Source organism: Pagrus major, chromosome 5, assembly GCF_040436345.1.
Source record: "Pagrus major chromosome 5, Pma_NU_1.0".
Lineage (NCBI taxonomy): Eukaryota > Metazoa > Chordata > Actinopteri > Spariformes > Sparidae > Pagrus > Pagrus major.
The window spans coordinates 24,674,246-24,697,803 of NC_133219.1; the positions used below are offsets into that span (position 1 = coordinate 24,674,246).

The 23,558-nt window shown below is 43.1% G+C and overlaps 1 protein-coding gene across 1 annotated transcript in view; it reads right to left on the reverse strand.

Moving 5' to 3' along the window:
- The window catches only part of trappc12 (trafficking protein particle complex subunit 12), a 67,136-nt gene that overhangs the window by 6,416 nt on the left and 37,162 nt on the right, over positions 1-23,558 (reverse strand). The window contains exons 4-9 of the mRNA XM_073465453.1: positions 9,532-9,645; positions 7,620-7,758; positions 4,622-4,734; positions 4,264-4,336; positions 2,920-2,993; positions 726-824 (exon numbers count right to left, since the gene is read on the reverse strand). Coding sequence (XP_073321554.1) covers positions 726-824; positions 2,920-2,993; positions 4,264-4,336; positions 4,622-4,734; positions 7,620-7,758; positions 9,532-9,645 — 612 coding nt within the window. The remainder of the gene's footprint in view (positions 1-725; positions 825-2,919; positions 2,994-4,263; positions 4,337-4,621; positions 4,735-7,619; positions 7,759-9,531; positions 9,646-23,558) is intronic.

Sequence of the window (23,558 nt, forward strand, 5' to 3'; positions counted from 1 at the left end):
GCATGTGTGTGAATCACTGTTGGACTAGTGAACAGGCCTTTGGGGCAAAGGCCAGGTATTATCAACATTCCTACCAACATGTCTAGTTGGAAAAAGTAAAGTCAAAAGTAATGAGGTCTCAATCCTGATTCCAATCAGAGTTGTTTAAAGGAATAGTTCAAGTGTTTGGGTCAATAACAGAGGTGGAGTCAGGTCCTGCTTAAATTTAGGGGGAAACAACTAGCCTTGAGGGGGAGTTTTGCACTCTATTTCTTGGCAAACAGCAGCTAGAAGTGTCAGTGACTTCCCTGAGTCTTAGCACGTGAGGTTGCCAGGCAACCTGTGCTGCAGAAAGGGATGCTGCAAAGAAGAGCTGGGTGGACAAACAAACTGTCTTTTTGGTCACATATAACTTATATTTCTGTATTTTGAACTCATTAAATAAACAAGATACAATGTGTTAATTAGTGAGTGTCAGAGGATCTGGTAGGTGTATTTTTGAACGAGCCATTTCCCACTGCTTCCAATGTTTATGCTCAGCTGGGCTAATGAACTCTCAGGTTCAGCTCTGTACTAAACAAAGAAACATGGGAGCAGCACTGATGTGTCTACTACTATGTCAGGTATTTAATTTTATTGATCAGCCAAAACCAGAAACTGTCTGGTTACTGTGGATTGGGGGATACTTGTGCCTGTGTCCAGGGAATCACTGTCCTAAAATAATGTGCATGTGTTAATGTGCAGACCTGCAAAAAGATGCGTCCTATGCCACTGAGCAGCTGCACCCTCTGCTGGGGTTCATACTGGATGATGGAGTGATAGGTCTCCACAGCCAGAATATAGTCCTGAGAGAGATTCATGAAAAAAGGAAAAGCAATAAAGGAAAGTGAAAAATGGAGTAATGGTTATGAAAGTAAAGGCAGAAGTTTGAAGCAATAAGGTAAAACAGGGTAACCATTAGGAGGTAGAGACAGGTGGAGGGTGAGCAAGGTAAAGAAGAAGTTGAGGCAAAGAGAGAGAGAAATCAAACATAAGGAGTATTAGTGAGGCGATGTGACCCTCCTTCCACCTCCACACTGCACTGCTACACATCGCTCACATAGTGACTGGGCTGCTGAGTGGGGCAACTGAGAGGTCAGTTCAGTGCATGTGTGTAGAGTACACAGTGTGTACTGGGCTGGGACAAGATACAAAAAGCCTGTCCCTCTGTGCCGTAGAGCTCAACTATTGTCTAGAAACTGCTAAAAACACATCAGACCCACACCATTGCACTTGGTGAGATGTTCTTTCATTACCATGAACACACACTGCAATTTACTTTGACTCAATCCCACATGCACTTTCCTGCTGCCCCAAATATGGATTAATCTGCCAGGGCTGGTGATATATTAATATTATATTGTCATTGTGATATGAGACTGTATGTCATAGATTTTGGATATAGTAACTTTATGATATGGCAGTTAGTGTTGTCTTTTCCTGTTTTAAAGGCTGCATTACAGTAAGATGATGTCATATTCTGAACTTAACAAACTGTTGTTCTAATACTTGCTTTTACCCACTATTATATATCATTATATCCACATAACTGATGACTATTTATCAAAACTCTCATTGTGTTCATATTTTGTGAATGTGTATACAGTCATCCCTACAGTACAGTTGTCACAATATTGATATTGAGGTATTTGGTCAAAAATATTGTGATATTTGATTAGTCCTTTTATAAAGCATGTTTGAGAATTGTAAGTATTGAGAGAGGGGCTAACATATTGGTGTTTTCTTTCTTTTAATGGGGTATGTTGACATTCACAGAAATTCAGAGCAGCACCAGCCATACCCTGCAAATGTTCACAAAATATTTTTGTCAAATATATTCCAATGCATGCTGTAGTTTTTTTATTTCTTATGAGACAGGTAGTGGTTTCCATTAATTTCTGCACAGTGTAAACATAAATAAGCAGACTCTTGAACCTTGCTTGAGTTGTGTTTCATGACATGACTAAACATCATGTCTACTTTAAACCATCTCCCTCATTGTTTTTTTTTTTTTTTAGAGTGCTGTGTCAACATTGTTTTTATGTTGTCACGATACTGGAATATCTAACTTTGATATGATACCTTGAAATATTTAGATATTCGATACCATGTTTGTTTCAAGTATTCAGAATCAATATGTATTGATATTTTTGAGAGAACTTTGCTGTTTAAGTGCATAATAATATGAAAAGTGTGCACAGCATCTTCTCACATAGATAGTAAAACTGTGGACTAAACATTTGCTGTGATAGACCACACAACTCAAGCAAGTTTTAACAATCAGCCATCTAATTTTCATACCATGCAGTAATGAATAGAAACTGTCTACCTTGTAGGTATCAAAAAAATATGTAGAAAAAATCTGAAGCACTCAAGCATGGTTTGCGAAACAGTCAACAGTAATATTAAGTGTTTATGATTTGTATTAGATATGCTACAACATATAAAATCACTGGTGCTTTAAATCTGAGCGTTTGGCATATTCAAACTGAAACTGAGAGATGTAAAAATGCTGTAATGTCAATTCTCACCAGTAGATGGCACTGTGGTTCTCTCTAGAGCCTGATCCAAATGCATACCGCTCTCTCGCTCTCTCTCTCTCTCTCTCTCTCTCTCTCCCTCACTGACCAAGAATCCAATTAGTGGTCAGTCTAGGGGGATTTCTCTGTGCATCCTCCACCAGTCTGGCATCAGAGATCTCTGAGTCACACACACAGACACACACGCACACACACACACACACACACACACACACACACACACACACACACACACACACACACACACACACACTCTCACTCTCTCCCACACATCCAGGCAGAGTCAGACATGCCTACAGGGACACATTCACTCCAACACACCATGACACACAAACTTGAGCTGACAAACACACACACATACCTTCATCAGCAGCAGACAGTTGGCCATGGAGTACATGACCCGGCTGAGGCGAGACCGCCAAAGCTTAGCAGACACTAGAAACAGGGAGAGAAAAAGAAGAAAGACAGAGGGGTTTATTCTTAAAGGGTTACTTCCTTTTTCCTACTTCTGTCCTATTCATTGCACCTGCTTTTTGGGGCATTCCTGTAACATTACCCTTTCCCCCCATTCTTCCTCAACCCCTATATATACACAAAAAAGGGTTTTAATTTAAGGTGATGAGATGATGAGGAAGACACTGCAGCACACTCTGCTTTCCTCTTTTCCCTCAGACAGTGCGCCCTGTGGAAGAGCTTGTGTGCTGGTCTATTAGTATTCATTGCTGCACACGTGTGTCTATGTGTGTGTATTGGGGAGAGGAGCTAATCACTCAGTAGGGGTCTGATGTGTGAAGGCAAGGCCCTGCGTTATTGACTTGACTGTCGACTGTCTGCGTGGGCAGAGAGAGGAGAGACAGAGGGCACAGCTATTACACTGCTTTTAGAAGGGGGAGAAACTGGCAGAACCAGTGCACCCTCACACTTATATCTGTACATGTGTCACCCTGCCAATTTGCCCAATTATAAGCAAGTCTCTTGGTGCATTTAGCTCAAATTCACGAGTGGCTTGTGGTTGTTCATCGCCCTGAATTAGCCAATTTAATAGATTCTAGTCACTTCAAAAAAAGAAGCCTGAAACACAGTCTTTGGAAAAGTTGCAAAATTATTGGTATTTGCAGAACTTGCAAATAAGATGTATTGCTGTGTTGATAAAGTCTGGGAGAAGAGAAGAGAAGAGAAGAGAAGAGAAGAGATGAGATGAGATGAGATGAGATGAGATGAGATGAGAAGAGCAGAGCAGAGCAGAGAAGAGAAGACTACTACATGAGGTTGTGCTTCGGTGTGTCTACCTAAAACTAGTGAATTTTAGACGAAGGAGGCTGCCTATTTCCCCAGAACAGATGTGAGTGGATTGGATCAGATTGATCTGTATTGATCTGCTACACACGAAGGGCTAGAGAGATCATTTGATATTCAGCACGGGTACTGAAGCAGTGAGGTGCTAAACACTTTTAGAGCACCGCATTGGTGTGTTTGTGTGGTTCAAAGTGTGTGTATGTGTGGCTGAGGTATGCTGCAGTCCTGCGCCAGGTGTACCTCTGCTTCAGTGGCCGTGTATGTCTGTATTACCCAAAGGGGCCCATGACCTCACTCTCCTCCCACAGTGTGATGCAGTCTGGGAATGGGGCCAGGTCTGTAGCCAAATGTCTGTGTGCGTGACCATGTCTGTGTGCGTGTGTGTGTGTGTGTGTGTGTGAGTGCTTACCTCGCCTATTCTCCTGTGTTAAGGTGATCATGCTGCCATCCTCAGCCAAGCCTTTCTCCAAGTTCTCCAAAATCTGTTAACAGGGGGAGGGGATTAACATTTCAGAGGGAGGAGCCTCACTGCCGGCTCTGAAGGCTTTTTATGTGTATGTATTTGAATCTGCATATTCACTCTAAAATCCATCCATGTTTGGCTGTTTACAGAGGTGAGCCTAAGGATTTGTATGGTTAATGTGATTTCCTGTGGGTGTGTAGTTTTATTGGGTGAATACTACAGAGTATGTATATCTTTCTGTCCATCCAGAAACCGTGTTCGTTTGTGTGTGTGTGTGTGTGTGTGTGTGTGTGTGTATACTAACAGCAAGGCAGACAGTTCTGAGATTGTGCAGGCGGTCCAGAGCCTCCTGGGGCTTGGCCAGGTACTGGGGAAGCTCGGCATGCAGCAGTCGCATGGAGAATGGCACCATGGAGCCTAGAGAGGAGGGAGGCAGGGATGGACGGAAGGGGAGAGGAGGAAGGACAAGAAGGAGACAGTAGAGAGAGGGAGAAATAAGGAGAAGGGGACAAAAAGAAACAGGGTGCAATGAGGACATAGCATGAGAGGGAGAAGGAGGGAGAGAGAAAGACAGAGAGAGATAAGGCAGAGAGAGACAGAAAGACACAGAGTGCAAGATGAGAATATAAACCCATCCACCCACACACAGACTGCACACAGCCCTGAAGGCAGGAACCTACAGATGGCATTGAGCTACGTATGGCTGCTTATTAAACCCTCTCATCTCTCTCTCTCTCTGTGCTGCACAGCTCCATCACTCATCTTTCTGCCTAATCCTTCTGTCTCTCTCTGCCTCTGCATCATTCACACGTCTCTCTCTCTCTCTCTCACTCACACGCACACGCGCACACACACACACACACACACACACACACACACACACACACACACACACACACACACACACACATCCATCACTGAGGAAGAGCCTATATTCAGGTGAGTCCCCAGGCTTTGATCAGGGTCTCTTTGATATTGTCATTAGATCTGAAGCTTAGTTAGCTGGTCCATCTTCGGCTGCTGCTTCTGCCAGTCTATGTATCTCTATTTCTATCTCTCCCGTCTGTCTGCTTGTGCTTTCTGTCTTGCCCATCTACAGCACAGAATACAAACTCATTTCCCCAAGTGTTTCTATTACTGCCCTGTTATATTGTTTTATCTTCATGCCGACTGGACAGAGCTCTCTCTTGGCTCGATTTGTTATTCCGTCTCTATCTGGTGTGAAGCCTTCTAATGCTTTTACAGTGTCTTTAAGGTTAAGTGTTCTTAACTGAGAAGGTAAACAAAACATTGGACCAAAACATTGTGCAGATTTGAAAATTTAAATTTAAAGGGTACTCTAAGGGGTTTTTGACTAGTGGTGGAGCTATAAAGCAATGATTTTATGAGTGGGAGCCCATTTTGTTTACATCTCTAATGCATATCTCTACTAACACATACAAGAGGATGCACATGTACACACAGGAGCACATCTGTCAAGACACACATTCCTTCAAACAGTTTCAGGGTTCCATCAAGAATAGCATTTAGTGACAACAACATTGTGGAGAAAATCAATTAAAGAACCAGTGTGTAGGATTTAGTGGCATCTAGTGATGAGGTTGAAAGTTGCAACAAACGAAGTATCCCTTGTCTAACCCCCCCTAAGTTGGCTGCCATAAATGTGAAAAACTTAAAAGGCCCTCTCTAGAGTCAGTGTTTGGTTTGGTTTGTTTTTTTCTGAATCACTGTTTGGTCTGACCAAGCACTCATTTCTGAGTGTCAGCTGGTGGCAGATGGGTGCCACAAAAATATAGAAAGGCACCAACAAAAGGCAGGGAAGAAGAGGAGTGCTAGCTTGCAAAAGTAAAGGTTCAGTCAATTGTCTATGCAAATGATTTTATTACTTTGGGGAAAAACACTGAACTGTGTCTGCTTCAAGAAAACCTCACAGAGGATCTTTACAATTTTGTGTAATGCTCTCTATCAATTAAAATATCAGACGTTAAACACTATCAGGACAAATCAGTCTAGTCTGCATGTCGATCTTTCTTTTGGGCTGACAATAAACCAGTTGACTGTGATTCTTTTAGAGTACAATTACAGAGGCCCATACTCTTTCATCTAGCTGAGGGAAAAAAAGCAAGGATCCCATTTCAAAGAAGCAAGAAAGGTTAGCACTTGACCGAGAATTAATTTTATTCAACCTGTGAGAAGACTGATGCATCTCTCTTACTTTATCGATTAAAACATGAAAAGAATCAAGACTGAAAGTAAAGCACAGGTACAGCTTTAAAAAGGACATGAATGAATGCAATTTGTCAGGCATGTGGCATTCAGATCTTAATATTTCTGACTCCATATTGGACTAAACTTTTCATTTGGCAAACAAATTAATAACTGCCAAAAATTGATTCCTTCTCGAGCGCTCAGTCGATCCTAATTCTTCAGAGACTGATACATGGGCAGCTGTCTCTTAAGGCATTCAAAGAGTGCGATCATGGGTAATAGATAGTTGATGCAAGCATTGGACAGAGAAATGTTTGACTTGTGATGTCAGGCTAAACAACTCGTGCCAGTTTGTCTGCGAGCACCTAGCAGGGCACAAAGCGTTTAAATTGAGCAATGGAAAGTCAATCGGTGCTCTCTTTAGAAGGCTGTGCGGTGTAGCTTCGAGTAAGCTTTTTTTTTCCTTCTTTGTATGAGTTTGTGTGGGTTGTGTGTGCTTGTGTGCGTGCAGCTGTGTCTCAGCTACTGCCTTCACTGTGGTAGCCCAAGGGGCGAAGCAGATCCAAAGTAATGGGAATACATTAGAGAGCAATTCATGCAGTGTGAAAAGAGGAAAAACAAAACCAAAGAACTGCTGGAGACAAGTAGAGTTGTTGGAGCTTCTCAACGATACAGTCTAATATCAAGCTCCTGGCAGAAACTTTCCTTTGAATATTTAATAGGACAGTGGTGGTATGCTTGTGTATCCTAAAAATGTGGGTAAAATGCGAAATCCTTTTGCGGAGCAGGCTAATAACACATTCAAAACTCACATATAAGAGTTTCAGAGCAGCTTTTCAGCACTATCATGAATACTACTGTTCAACTTTCAGAGATAATTCATAGAGTAGCTTTTGGACATATAAAATATGTAAAGATATGAAATGATGCATGATTTTACAATGCAACTCTTTCTATATAAAGTTTCTGTGCTCAATGCCAAAAGTACTCCTCCTACACAAAAGGTCAACAATAATGACCCCGAGGGACAGAGGATTGTGTGGTTGTTTGCAAGCCGAGTGTGAGTGTGTGTGTGTTTGTGTGTGTGTGTGTACCTCTTCTCCCAGGGTAAACAGTGGGGTAGTACTCATAGTAGAGGTCTGGTTGGTCCAGGTTGCCAAAGGGCTCAAACTCTAGCTCAGCGTTTTGGAAGAGGTTCAGTTTGGTCTGGAGGGCCAGGCGCACAAACCAGAGCTGGAACACACACAGACATGCCTCCCTCTGTTTGTTAAATGTATAAAGTGCTCATCAAATATTCAATGTGCAAAAGAAGCATCAAAATGATACCTCATCCAAATTCTCTTATCTCCACTGGTCACTGTTGTACTGCTCTCTGTCACTCATCAGTGTTTTCATATGCCTATGTCTTTTGACTCAAACACCAATTACCAAAAGTGCATTTATTTTGCAATTAATTTGGTAAAAACAGAGCTCAACAAACATCTTAACAACATTGTTGTTAGAGACATTGTTACATTTTGGGGATATACAGTAGTGCAGTATTTATTAAATAATCTTATTACATTATTCAAGAATTACATCATGGTATTGCAATTCTGATGCAATGTTTTGTTCTTGAGCCCAACCAATTAATTTGTGATTGGATTTTTGAGGCCACTACTAATATTGATATTAATAGCACAGTCTGTAATTTCTGCCACTAGGTGTCTCTCAGTCGAAAGCAAAAGTTGTAGTTTGATGAAGCTGTGGAGTAGTGTGGGATCATGGGAGTTGCTGTCTTCATTTTTGAACAACCAACATTGCCGATGTTCGCCTGTGTTCCAAGACTGATGCCAGCTGTCTAAGAACTTGGTTATGCCGCCAAGTACTACGCCCTTTGGCGAGACTCATAGTACATTCTGTTAAAATGTGCCTCTGTGATGCAGGTTTTGACAAAGGGGACAAGTGGGGTCTTCTCTGAACCACTGCTTCAGGTTTTGGGGTGTGGTATTTCTCTTTTCCAGACTTTTCCAGTTGGTCCATTGGCCATGCTTGGCCATTGAGATGATGCTGGCGTGTCGCTCTGCCTCCTGTCTTGTCACCTCCTCCACTACGAGCCACCTCTTCTGCTGGACCTGACTTGCCAAACCACATCCCTGAAGCGAAGAGCAGACTTAGCAGACTGAATGGCTTTTGATGGAGTCCACTTCCTCCATGTTGCCACACGGGGTGCTGCTGTTTGAATAACAGTATCTTGCGATTCCTGCTCCTTCTGTTGGACTTTGGCCATTTCATTTCACCAACAGCTTACGTCCTTGCATGTTCTCCACTTAACGATGTGCCTGGTTGTGTCTTGGACTGTTACTTGTGCCTGAAACCTCTTTCACATTGTGTGGGGTGCTGATGCTCTGCGGGCTGTGGGTTTCTTCCTGCCGCTGACTTTCATCCGACTGACTTGACCTTATCCTTGATTTAAAGCCTGGACTTCAAAATTGTGCCAGGATGTTTAGGAAAGTAAAACAAACAGTAATATGAAGCACAAGGCAACAGCACAGCCGATTAATTTTAAGTCTCAGGCACAGAGCCCACCACATGGGTGGCCTTCTTAATGAGCTAATGCAGCCATCCATCTTCTGGATAGAGCCCCACAAACACAGGCATAAGAATGTGCTAGCATCAACACACAAGTATTGGAAAAGAAAAAAAAAATAACGAAAAATATCTCTGTCCTTTCCTTCAGATGTCCGTGTTTTGGTCATGGTCATGTCTAACATATTGTGCAGAGGTGTTTAAGGAAAAGAAAAATTCCACATCTGCCCCCTCCTGTAGTGAAACTAAAAATAGTATCACTTAAAATAGTTTGGAAACAAAAAAATGAACAAAAATGTATTGAAGTATGACTTTTCAAGTGGTATATGGGAATTATTACATGAATCTGGAGAGAAAGCCATGTCCTTGCTTCACTCTCCAAGACAGAGAGACAGACAGATGAATGGATGGATGAAGACAGAGTCACTGGCGTCTTACCTGCAGTGAGTCGGTGGTGTGCGATGTTGGTTGGCCAGCCTTTCCATATCCCTGACCATGAGCTGTCAGCAGCCGGCCCGTCAGATCTACCGCAGCCCGCCAGTTCTTACTGCTCTGCAGGAGAGAAAAATACACAACACACTGAATCTGAAACACACACCATGACTGACTGATGAAAGAAGGCATATCACAAACAATGTATCACCACATTTTTGTGGACAGTTCATTCTTGACCTGGGAAACTTATGATCGTATGACACAAGAGCTCAGCGATTTCTCACTTGAAATTCGCGTCAACCGAGCATTCGTGTGAGTTGAAAATATTGAACTCAATTGAAATCTTCACCGTGTCGCGAAAGCCTATTGGCATTGACGCTCACACTGACATCATGATGTTCATGTTGCTGATGTCTGGACATACATGAACAACAATGGAGGAGAGGATAATACTCTCTATTCAGGGCCGTTTGCGGACACCCAGAGTTACTACTTGTAGCAAGACCGGACAAATAAGGAGCTGCCGTGAAGGGATGTGAGCTAGAAAGTAAGACTACCTGGTAAGTTTTGGAAATACGTCTGAGCACAGCAACGCATAGCTCTTATCGATCCGAACTCCATTCAGGTAACAAGCATTTTAAAAGTTGTTTGCTTGTCATCTGGCCGACAGACCTGATAGGCATGAATTCAAGCGTTTTACAAGGTGGCATTATGATGTTATTATTTTGGCATCCTTCTGATTTACTGCAGTCAGATCACAGAGAAAATCTCTTCGTTTTGGGTTCATACTGATGTGGTTCACATTTATTTTTATTTGTGTTACTAGCGTGACTAGAAGCGATTAAAAAGTTAGAACCCTGCAATCACTCTTGCGCGGGTAACGCCACAAAAATATTTTCTTCACGTTTGGTCTGAACGCGGCATTAAGGTTTAGTGCTCAGAATAATGAAAAGTTCCATGGCAAAGAATGATGATGAACACCATAAAATATGGTTGAAAGCTTTGGAACAATCAAGTACCATTTTACTGTTGGTCGTTGTTATCTCCAAATAACTTTTGCTAACCTTAGGGTTTGTTTACAACCCGTCTGATTATCTGGTTCTGTATTATCATTGCAAAGTTTTTTTTTTTCCACAATATCTTTATTTGAGTTTTATAGCAGCACAAGATAATCACAGTACAAACAATCGTGACATGTATAGCCTAGCCATGGCCGTATGTCATTTCTCATAGATTAGCTGCCAAATATAGCAAAAACACAGCTTAAAACAAAACAATCACAATAGAAACACAAAACGAACAATATGCTTCTCTTGTTATTAGACAGATTATAAACACAATGTCATGGATTGTGAAATAATGGTAAAGTAACAGAAAAAAAAAATATAATAATAATAATAATGATAACTGTAATAGCAAAAAAGACATTAACATTCACAATTTTGGAGATTGCCATACCCACAGTTAGTCATCAGTTTGGTTTTCTGTTAAGTCTGAGTTCTTGACATATTCACTAAAGGGCTTCCATATACCTTCAAATACATGCTGTTTGGCTTTCAGAATATAAGTAATTCTTTCCAACGGTAGGCTTGATAACATTTGTTTTAACCATTGACTGGTACTTGGTTGATGGGTTCTTTTCCATAGTAGTGCAATACATTTTTTGGCATTTAACAAGCTTAGATCTATAAATGCTTTTTCATACTTACTGAAGTTATGTTTCTCTGGATAAAGGCCCAGCAAGAAAAGCTTAGGATCAGAATCAGAATCAGAATCAGAAATCCTTTATTTGTCCCGCAAATGGGGAAATTCCTTAGTCACAGCAGCCAAAGGACAGTATCACACTTAAACAATAATAAAAAGTAAAAAATAAACAATATAATAAGAGATAAGAAATAGAATTAACTCGTATATACATAGTATTTACAATATGAACTTGCTATTTACAATATGACATAGTATTTATAATATGAACAGTGTAAGTATAAGCAGTTTGGTATTTTTATTTACAAACAATAAATAATAAATATGGGTATTAAAAATCCAATGATATTGATTTGGAAACAATCTTTTCGATTCTTACTCTTATCTCTTCCCAGAATTTAATAATTATTCTACACTGCCAAAGGCAGTGAAATAGTGTTCCTCTATCTTCTGTACATTTTGTGCATATGTCTGGTATATTCGGGTCATATCTATTCAATTCTATCGGTGTCACATACATCTGCATTAACCATTTATATTGTATTATTCTAAGGCGTGCATTTATGGATGCAGAATCATTGCAAAGTTTGACTAGTTTTAAAGACATGTTTTAAGTTTCTAAAATGTTTTTGCTAAAATCCTTTAAATTACATCTACTCCTTCTTCTTTAAAAAAACCCTGAATCTATGACCGGTCATGCCTCTTTTGGAATCGCAGCATTGGCTTCCTGTATGAATTGACACACTACTGCGGCTTTACGCCGGAGCTGCTTGGTTCTGTGTGAACACACAAATGCGGAGAATTGGCAAGCCTTCACTGCGGAGATAATGCGGAGTCTCTGTGTGAAAAGATCCTTCACTGGATATTGCTTAAAATAAAAGAGAAATGTCCCCCACAAAGCAACATTACAAGACCAAACAACAGTAACGTGGTAGCAGGTAGTGTCTTTGGCAACATATATGAGGAAAAAAAACACGTCACCCTGTCTGTTCTACCAACTCTTTTTCACAACAGTGTCTTTCCCAGGCAGCGAGGGCCAGGCAGCGACTGCTGTTTACTGGCAGTGATTTTGAGCAAAAAACTTAAACTCACGTCTTTGTTGCCTTCCACAAACATGTTATTGTAGTTTTTAGTCTTTGGCAACTTATAAAAAACTTGTGGAAAAGTCACCTGATTGTCCCTATTGAGTCTTCAGTGAACTCCCACTTGGAAAACAGCATCCCTCTCCAACACTGACAGCCCGACAGGGTCCGCTATATTTACTGATGGTGATTTATGTGATGTAATTTTGAGCACGCTGGCATGCTGTATAAAATGACATACTTAAGCGATGTAATGCAGGCAATGCTCAGTGTGAACAAACAAAGGCGGTGCAAAGTCGAACCTTTGTTGTGGCGCTATTGCAGAATGCCTGTCTGAAAAGGTATACTTCACTGCCTTCTCAGTGTATGTGCACTGAAGGCTTCAGGTTTCAACATCACACTTATGTGTATGCTGAATATTGGAACAGGATTGGCTTACAAACTATTTGTGATGTCACAAATCATGCTCATAGGCCCACCGTTTAAATCTGACTTTCACTGAGCATAAAGAAAATTGAGACTTCGAGCCATGAATGTGAAAACAGCCTTCTAGTGTCAATTCTACACAGTGAGGCTCAAACATTCAACTGTAGGTACAAGAAGACACACACATTTTTGAGGCAGACTTCAAGTGATTAAATAATTAGTTAATTTAGTTCTGTTTAGTTAATTTAGTTAGTTAACAGTTTTGTCCAACCAATAGTTCAAAACCCAAAGATATTTACTTTAGAATGGTATGACACACAGAACAGCAGAAAAGTTGTTTCAACTCCATGCAAATATAACTTTCCCTTTAAGATATTTTTTGCAAGGTTGCAGAGTTCCCACATCTCAGCAAGTAGTTGGTGAGTACAGTATTGATAGCCAAATCTATAAAAACAAAAGACCCAAATAGTAAGAAACCCCAATTGAAATATATTTTTATATAATACCTTTCAGATCTTTTTAATGTCAAATTAAATCAAGATCCAGTCAGCAAATCCCTAAGGGGAACAACAACACAGAACATATTTAAACAGAGAGAATTCTCAGTGGACAAGCAGTGCAATAAGGCAGGACTTCTGACAACCAGGGGAAAAAGGCCTCTTTGGCCTTGAATTACAAGAGATAATATTTGGGACAGCTTTGATGCAAATCATCTTGTTAAACATCTTATATGACAGTGTCACTCCAAACTCATAATGTGACATTTAATGCTGCAAACAAAGGTCACTCCATAATGTCACTATGTGACTCATTATAGTGACTGAAATTCCACACCTGAGAGTGTTTACACCAATGTGTAGAGACTGCCAGCAGATGAAGTGCCCACTCATACAAACACTGTGGACAAGTGATTGTGCGCGCGCGCACACACACACACACACACACACACACACACACACACACACACCTAGATATTAGAAGCATCTGCTTCCACAGGAGGTGGTACAATAGGTAAGAGGGGGACAAAGATAGGAGGAGGTGTAAAGTCACCCCACCCCATCAACACACATGACAAGGTTGGCTCGCTGACTGGGTCCTAAGTGTTGTGCCATTCATCATAGCCTGGGAGCTAATTAGAAGAGATGAGGAGAGAAAGAGAGACGGCTACTTTCTTTCTAGTCATCTTTATTCCAAAAGTCATCGTGCTTTTTCGTTCTCTTTTGTAGCTGTCCTCTCTTCCCCTTCAGCCTCCATCCTTCCCCTCTTCCTCCTTTCTTCTCTTGCCTGCCTCACTGCCTCTCTGTCTTCCTCAGGATCTCCTGAACTTTCTTCTCCCTCCATCTTGATGCTTCCTTTTCTCTTACCTCTCCCTCCATCTCCTCCATGCCCTCCCTCTGACTCTCATTTCTGCCTCCCTTCTCCTCCTGCTGTAATTACTTCCTCATCCCTCCCATCCTCCTTGCCTCTGCTCTCCTGCCCTGTGCCAGTAGCTGTGCTGCCTCTAAATCTTCATTAGGGGGGGAAATGAAGCTGAAAACGAGGAGGCAGCCTGGACAGCCAAAAGCAGCTGCAGTCGCTCAAACACACATATATCCTACTGTACGCTACAGTACACTGCTGCCCTGCCACGGGGCATAAGAACACAGGTGTGCGAGCGTGTGTTTGTAGGTGTCTGTGTGAGATTGGAATACGGCATGAGTAGGGAAAATAAGTCCAGCCAGCAGTGATGCTGCATGCACACACATACAGAGTTCAGACAGGACACAGAGGGATAAGGAGTTTCAACAGAGGATAAGCAGGATCTGGATGGAAGAAATCTGGACCACATGTAGTTAAAGAGCGCAGAAGTCTAAGTTGGCCATAGTGGATGAAAGAGAGAAAAAAACAGCAACTCTTGGCCAAAAGAGTTGGAAAAAGAAAAAAAGGAGCAGTGTAGTGTAGCAGAGTGGAGAGCAGGAGATGAGGAGAAGAGAGGTGAGGGCCAAGGGAGCTGCAGAGAGGCACTGTGAGGTGCCAAAGTGAAAAAAAAAAAAACAACTCACAGAGCTGGAAAAGTGAACTTCAGCTCAGGCCTTATGTAATGATGCAGCACTGCTGCTACGCATAGCTTTATGGTATGTTATTATCTAATGCCAGCCTATAATTTCAGATCCTGAACCATACCAGTCCAAACCAAAGGAACACAAATACAGGCGCACAGTAATACAGGAGCTGTGATTTGAGTAGACAGCAGGCAGCCTTTGTGTTTTAAGAGGTGATCTTCTGTGACCAGAAGGTCACAGGGTCAGACTCCATTAAAGACAGGATGCGATTATGAGCGTCCTTGAGTGAGATAATGACATCTTTGCTCCACACCGCTGATGAAAAATGTCAGAGAACAATCAGAGACCCGACTGTATTCAACATGCTAATCTAACAATTAGAATGAGTTTTTTCTGAAGCTGTCAGTTCTCATTATAGTGACTGAAATTCATATTGAATCTTAACAGTTTTAATGGGTCAACTTTTGTCTTCAAGCATTTTTCCATAGACCTGGTGTAGCCGCTTTAGCCCCAATGTGCCGTGACAATCTGTGATCACATACGTTTCTGCAACAGGGGATAACCACACTAAGCCAAGCTACAATTGTCCCGCTTAGTAGCAGAGATGACCAGGCCAACCTGTGACGATCTCTTTCCTCAAACTAAGCAGTATCTTGCACTGCACAGCTCAACACATATGAGGTTAGGGTGGTAATGGTTATGTCTCTTGATAAATGATGAGACTTGAGCCTTGAATGTCAGTTGTTTACAGTGAAGTTTCACTCCAATGGTAGCAGTTTCATCTTAAAGATATTAGCTTCACTGCTTACCGATTGTTTCCTCACAGCCATATTGGAGCTGCATTTGAGCTGTAATAAAGTTGTTGCTAATACAAATCAAACATTTCCTTTTGCTGTTGCTTCATACTGAAAGCTTTCCGGAGCACCTTGGTAGCCAAATGGTCACTGCACATGTCACATAACTGCAAAGTTAATTCCAGCCAGGGGACCACTGTTGTATGTCATACATTTCTACTAGGGGTGTCACGATTCTCCAAATCCTCGATTCGATTCAATTTTCGATTCTAAGGTCACGGTTCGATTCGATTCTCGATTTTTACATTTATTTTTTTTAAAGCACAGGTTGCTATGCCATTTTTAGACTAGACTTTTATGCAATATCATATCTGACCTTTGTTAGCAATGTACCACACTACATTGTCAAATTTAAAACATTTATTAACAACATAATGTAACAATAACTTATATCTTCAGTCAATTGGAAACTTAAACAAAATAACCTGCCATCTAGTTTCTCTTTTGTAACTGCAGTCTTCTTCACAGAAGATGACATTCAAGTTCACAACAAAACAAACAAAAAAATAAAACAGCCATGTCCATAGTCTTCTCTGAACAATTAAGTGTCTTAACAAACTATTTAAGAACAGTTGAACACAAGGTGCATAAGGTGTGAGTGGGCGAGCGAGAGTGAGGGAGCGTGCGTAAAACCAAGATGGTGGCGCGTGCAGACGCAGCGGCTCGTAGCTCCCGTGTGCGTGTGTTTGTTTGTTTGTTTTTATTCGTGTCCACACTCACAACTTTTCTCGAAGCTCTTACACAGTATAGCAGGACTGAACTGTGGAACTTTGGGATACAGTTTGGACTCCACACACCCCCCAAACGGGACTTTATTCCACCGGAGCTGCTACGGACCCCAGGGCCCACCACCATCCCCCCACTGCTGCCTAGGAGACGGAGGAGGAACCGTAAACAAAAGAGGGGCAAGCGAGCCGGCATGCGTGCTAGGCTACAAGCTAACCCTCACAGACCGGCTCTTCCGAGTCTCTTTCTTACGAACGCCAGGTCTCTCGCCAACAAGATCGACGAGGTCCGGCTGAGAATTATCTCTCGCCGGATGGACAGCTGTGTTGCCGTCGTCACAGAGACCTGGCTGGACGACAACATCCCGGACGCAGCGGCGGAGATAGCGGGGCGCTCTCTGCTCCGGGCGGATAGGTCCGCAGCTTCAGGGAAGAGCAGAGGCGGAGGTTTGGCGCTGTACGTACACAACGCCTGGTGTACAGCCACACGCACCGTCGGCACATTCTGCTCCCCTGACTTGGAATACCTGGCGGTGAAATGCCGACCGTTCAAGCTGGTCAGAGAACTCTCCTCCATTGTTATTGTGGCCGCCTACATCCCACCGCGGGCTAATGCTAAGCTAGCATTAGAGGAACTCTACTGCCTCATCAGCGGGCAGATGAACGATAACCCGGAGGCGGCTGTGATTGTGGCGGGAGACTTTAACCACGTTGAACTAAAGGCGGTGTTTCCCAAATTTTACAAGTACATCAACTTTCCCACCAGAGGCAATAACATTCTGGACCAGGTCTACTGCAACATCCCTGCTGCTTACAAGGCTGTAGCAGCTCCACACCTGGGCATGTCGGACCACATCTCAGTGGAGCTTATACCGGCCTACAAGCCTCTGGCCTGCAGAACAAAGCCGACCACCAGGACAGTACAGGTTTGGACTGAGGAGGCCTCCTCTGCACTCCAGGACTGCTTTGAGCACACAGACTGGTCTGTGTTCAGCGAAGAGGCAGACCTGGAGGAGTATACATCATCTGTACTGGCCTATGTTCAGTTCTGCACTGACGCTGTCCTCCCAGTCAAGACCATCACTGTGTTTCCTAACCAGAAACCATGGCTGGACAGCACAGTGAGGTCCCTGCTGAAAGCCCGCGATACTGCCTACAGATCCGGAGACAGGCTGGCTTACAGCAGGGCCCGAGCAGAACTGAAGAAAGGAATCAAACAGGCCAAGCTCCGGTATAAGGACAAAGTTGAAGATCACTTCAACAACAACAACCCCCGGAGCATGTGGAAAGGCATCAGAACCATGACGGACTATAAGCCCAACACTCAGCTCGTCAGTCACGACTCCACCCTGCCTGACACCTTAAACAGCTTCTTTGCTCGCTTCGACACACCAGGCAGCAGAGAAGCTATACACCTATCCCGGCTGGAGGAGCAGCACCAGCCCCTCGTCCTGCAGCAGCACCAGGTGTCATCCACCCTGAGGAGGATCAACACCCGCAAAGCCGCGGGACCGGACATGGTGTCAGGTCGGACTCTGAGAACATGTGCCGACCAGCTGGCAGGAGTGTTCCTGGACATCTTCAACCTGTCCCTGCAGCTGTCCATGGTTCCTGAGTGTCTCAAGTCCTCCACCATCATACCGGTACCGAAGAAGACATCCCCCACCTGCCTCAATGATTACAGGCCTGTTGCTCTGACCCCTGTAATCATGAAGTGCTTTGAGCGGATTCTTCTCAGGCACATCAGAGGCCTCATCCCCACGGACCTAGACAGCCTTCAGTTCGCCTAGAGAGGGAATCGGTCCACAGAGGATGCTGTCTCCATCACCCTGCACACGGCCCTGACCCACCTGCAGCAGCCCGACACCTACGTCAGGATGCTGTTTGTGGACTTTAGCTCAGCTTTCAACACCGTCATCCCAGACAAGCTGGCGCTGAAGCTACACGCCGTGGGTCTGCCTGCGTCACTGTGCCACTGGATCAGAGACTTCCTCACCAACAGGCCGCAGGTGGTGAGAATAGGGAACAAAACATCATCCCCTCTGGTCCTCAGCACGGGCACGCCACAGGGGTGTGTGCTCAGCCCAGCCCTCTTCACCCTGTTCACTCACGACTGTGCTGCCATCCACCCCACCAACACAGTCGTGAAGTTCGCGGACGACACTACAGTAGTGGGCCTCATCTCAGAGAACAGCGAGACCCACTACAGAGAGGAGATACACCAGCTCACACAGTGGTGTTCAGCCAACAACCTGGTGCTGAACACAGGGAAGACCAAGGAGGTCATTGTGGACTTCAGGAGGTCCAGGAAGACTGATCACGCCCCCCTCCTCATGGACGGAGAAGTGGTGGAGCGTGTGGACAACATCAAGTTCCTGGGCCTCCACATCACATCTGACCTCTCCTGGTCCATGAACACCTGCCGCCTGGTGAAGAAGGCCCAACAAAGGCTCTTCTTCCTCAGGAAACTGAAACGGGCTGGACTCTCCTCTCGGTTGCTCGTGAACTTCTACAGAGCGACAATTGAAAGCATCCTCTGCCACAGTGTGACAGTGTGGTATGGCAGCTGCACGGCACAGGAGAGGAAACAACTGGCACGGGTGGTTAAAACTGCACAGGGCATCGTGGGCTCCCCCCTCCCTGACTTGGACTCTATATATGCAGGTCGAGTCAAGAAGAGGGCAAGAGCCATCGCCACGGACCCCAGCCACCCGGGCCACAGACTGTTTGTACCGCTTCCATCGGGAAAGCGGTACAGGAACATCCGCACCACCACCAATAGACTGAGGGACAGCTTCTTCCCCAGAGCTGTCAAAGCTATCACCCCCTGCACTGCAGGAAAATAGACTATAAGCTGCTGCACACTGCACTTTGTCCAACAGACTATTTAACTGCACCTTAGTGTATATATTACCACCCAACCGCACCAAATGTATATATATATATACAAACATACGTATATACACATACAGTTCCTATGTACATACTCTTTATTATATTTATACATATTCTATTTTTTTTGTTGCATGCTCTTTCTTATTTTACTATTTTATTATCTTATTACACGGGGGTTGCAATGAAAATTTCATTGACATGTTAATGTCCAATGACAATAAAGGCAATCTTGAATCTTGAATCTTGAATCTACGTGCGGACAGTGAATGAATGGGATGAATGGGAGAGGAAGGAGAAGCGAAAGGAGTAGCAGTAGTAGCGACAGCAATAAAGTGTACAATATAGGCTGCAGTTTGGCTGTGAATAAAGGCGACGGCTCCTCAAGATACAGCAAAGCTCCCTGGTATTATTTCCCGACCAGCTTAACACGTGAAAGGGGGTTCACCCCGAAGGTAAACATAAACTTCGGCCCTAGAGGAAATCATCTCCCCTGTGCTTCCCGACCACGGTCCGGGAGCCGAACAGGAATGGTGTAACACCATGCGTTTGACTGGGGACGGCCTTCCATTGCGAAACCCCTCCATTCCGAAACACCCCCACTCCGAAACACCGCTGTTCTGAATCCGACTTTCAAGTAGGGATGTAACGGTTACCGGTGTCACGGTAAACCACGGTAAAATTCCCGACGGTGAAGGTTACCGTTTAAGTTTTAATTACCATGGTAACCGACGCGGTCGATAACCACGGTGTGGAAAACTCGCGAGATACTTTATCCAAGTCTCCCTACGCAGGCGCAACGTGCAACGTGCGCTTGTTATGTAGTGAAGAAGACATGGCGGAGGGAGGACGTGATAGTAGCGGCCCTCAAGGCATTTTTCCGCCTTCAAAGAGAACCAAATCTGAAGTCTGGGCGTATTTTGGTTATTATAAGAATGCTCAGGGACAGCTGGTCGAGGATGGCAGCCCTATCTGCAGGAGCTGCAAGAAGAAAGTTGTTGCGAGGGGCGGCAACACATCCAATTTACTTACTCATTTGCGCAACCATCGCCCTCAACTGTTAAGTGAATGCAAGGTAAATTAACCTTAAGCTCGGGTGAATGATGTGTGTATGTCGAGTTTTCTCTGTCTAATTTGCTGTCACTAATGTAAACTGGCCAGATAGTGGTATAACTGAACGAAGTTGATCCGTGATTCGGCACGTTATCTGAACCGCTTATTAATTGTAGATTTCACTTTTTAAAGTCGACCTAATAATTCCCCAAATGTTGACACAGAGCTGCAGTGAGGAGGATTTGAGACAAACACGTACTGGGTGGACTGAGTTAGTGAATGCAAACTGACTGAGATAACTGACTTTCATCTCAGCTCCGTTCACCGGAGCAGCGTCTACCTGTGGCTCAGCAGCCATTTGACCAATCAGATTGACCGAGTCCATTGACAACAGACGAGCAAGCAGACAGAGACAGACAGCCAATATATATATAAGTAATATCAGAAATATATAATACTTGTGGATTATTTGTAGAATAGACTATATATAAAGAATAATCTAAAATGGTGAATATAACAAGTGTCTAGATAGAGATAAGAGCCAAAATAGAGTATTCATAATTAATTTAACAATAATCCTTTTTGTTTTGATCTAAAAGATTATCCAACCTGTTTCTCACAAAAGTGATATGATCTAGATTGTGAGTTTTGTGATCTGTTGGTTGCACCCTTAGTATTAAGTAACAATGACAGTAATAATTAATAATGACATTTTCTATTCATTTTTTTCACAGAGAGGGTCTGCTGGCCAATCAAGTGCTACTGCCAGTACATCTCATTCTACCTCTGTAACGCAGACATTAAAGGACGCATTTCAAAAACAGGCTGCTTATACCCTAAGCCTTTTAATATATAATAAATCTATTTAAATATAAATCTTGGTGAAATTATTTCAATTTATCAGTGTTTTTTCAACATTTTGAAGACATTTTAAAGATACCGCGGTATACCGATAACCGTGATAATTTTGGTCACTATTACCGTGGTGTGAAATTTTCATACCGTTACATCCCTACTTTCAAGTTCCAATTACTTCCCAATAGGGTTAGGGTTAGGGTTAGGGTCAGGGGTTTCCCAATAGCCTTTTCGGAATAGCGGGGTCTTTAGAAAAAATGGGAAAGCCCACCATTACGAAGAATGGAAGTCTATTTTCGGAACAGCGGGGTTTCGGAAAGGCGGGGTGTAACCCGCTTGACTGGCTGTAGCTAATAGCTACTGACTTAGCTAGTAGCTAAGTTAGAGGAGGTTGACTCGCAGCACTTCAACACGTGTGTGTTTTTTCCCCTTGGCAAGCCGACCAGACGTGACATGGGGGCGTGACAGCATTGATGATTCTATTTTTTAATTCGAAGTTCGAGATTGTGAATTAATTTCGATCGATTTCGAAATCCTGACACCCTTAGTATTCAGGTGAACTTATTTCTCCTTTAAGAACATACAAAGTGCTTTATGAAAGCTTGCAATTAATACTATCATGCACACAAACCGTGAAGTCACTCCCCGAGTCTAAGCGATTTCAATTAATGCAGAAAGGGCATTGGGAGGACAAAAAAATATATACAAAAACAATAGGCTGCTGGTGATTAATTATTTAGCTCAGCTCAAATGACTCCACAATACAGCATAATCAGATCCCCCCCAAATCAAATGAGGAGGCAATACCATGGTGATTTATTGCCAGTGATATTAAATAAGGAATTGACTACAGAGGCTTGGTGAAAGAAGTGTGTCTAGATTGTGTTGGTATGTCTCTGGCACGATAGTGGGTAAAGGTCATTTTCTTTTGTTTGCCATTGCCTGTTTTGGAGGATGCTAGGATAGTACACCTGCTATACCTTCTTGTTCCTGAGAGAACAAAGACACCAAACAAAAGAAGAAATAAAGGAAACAGAGAAGAGGGAAGAAGTCAGATATATGGTAATCTCAGAGAGGGACTGTATTGTTAAAGATGGTTCACAAGGTAAGTGCTCAAAACCAAGAGCCACTGAGGCAGCTCAAAAGTTTTGGTGAAAGAGGCGAAGTATTGGACTTCGCTTTGACAAATGACTGAGATGTGAACAGAAGAAATGTAACCCAGTTTCACTCATCATGGATATTCACCTGTAAATCTTAAATTCTCTGAAAGACAGCACATGCTCATAGTGTGATATTTAATGCTGTAAAACAAACCTCACTCCATATGGAATAAGGCAAGTGTGTGTGAAAGTGCACAACTGAGAGTGTTTACAGTTTTCTGTATGCTCAGTATTACAGAAAACAACTTCATTGATTGTAATTAACAAGTCTGGCTTCAGTAGTATTATAAGGCTTCACGCACACTCCTACATACTCACACCCACCCCGATGATGTGTGCAATAAATATGTGCACACATTATGTCCTCTCTCTCTCTCTCTCTCACGCACGCACGCACGCACGCACGCACAATTAGTCGTATCCATGATTAGACATGTGTTGAAGATTGTAGGTTCAGAGCGCCTTTGCTTCGGCGAATTTAAAAAAAACCTGCATTACAAAGCCTGATGAGCAAAGGAACGCTCACATGTTCTCTCGCAAGATCCGAAGCCTCCAGGCAAATCAGACTTAAAAAGGCTGGCTCACACCAGTTTTGGTTGGGAGGTCCTGTGCTACTTCAATTTAGTCCCAGCATTTTGGATTACAAAAAGGGGTGTGAAAAAACACAGTCATAATATGCTAAAAGTTCATGCAAGTTCATTGCAACGGTGGCTAACTTTACTTGGATGACTCTGTAGTTGGTCTACACCTGAACCAGGGGACATAATATTGCCCTGCCCAAGATGGCTGCTTGACTACTGTACTGATATGAACTTCACACAGCAGCCATTTTGTCCCCACATGCAATCGCTGGACTCATCATACACTTTCACTAGAGACTTTGAGACTCACGCTGTACTCAATTCAATTCAATTCAATTCAATTCAATTCAATTCAATTCAATTCAATTCAATTCAAAGGGGGCTTTATTGGCATGAAAGTTACACAACAATTTTGCCAAAGCATCTGTCCGAACACTACTAGCACTTGGCTTATAAGAAAACTCCACATAACACTCCCTTAGATGGTTCAACACAGCTTCAGAGATGTAAGTGATGCTCCTCTGTGTAATATCAACCATTGATTGACTTGTGGGCTACTGGATAGCTTTTGATGGTTTGGTTGTCAACACTAACAGCATGTCCTGCTTTCCTTTTCCTCTAAGCGTGCTGCTGAAGACTGCATTCAAGAGAAGTTC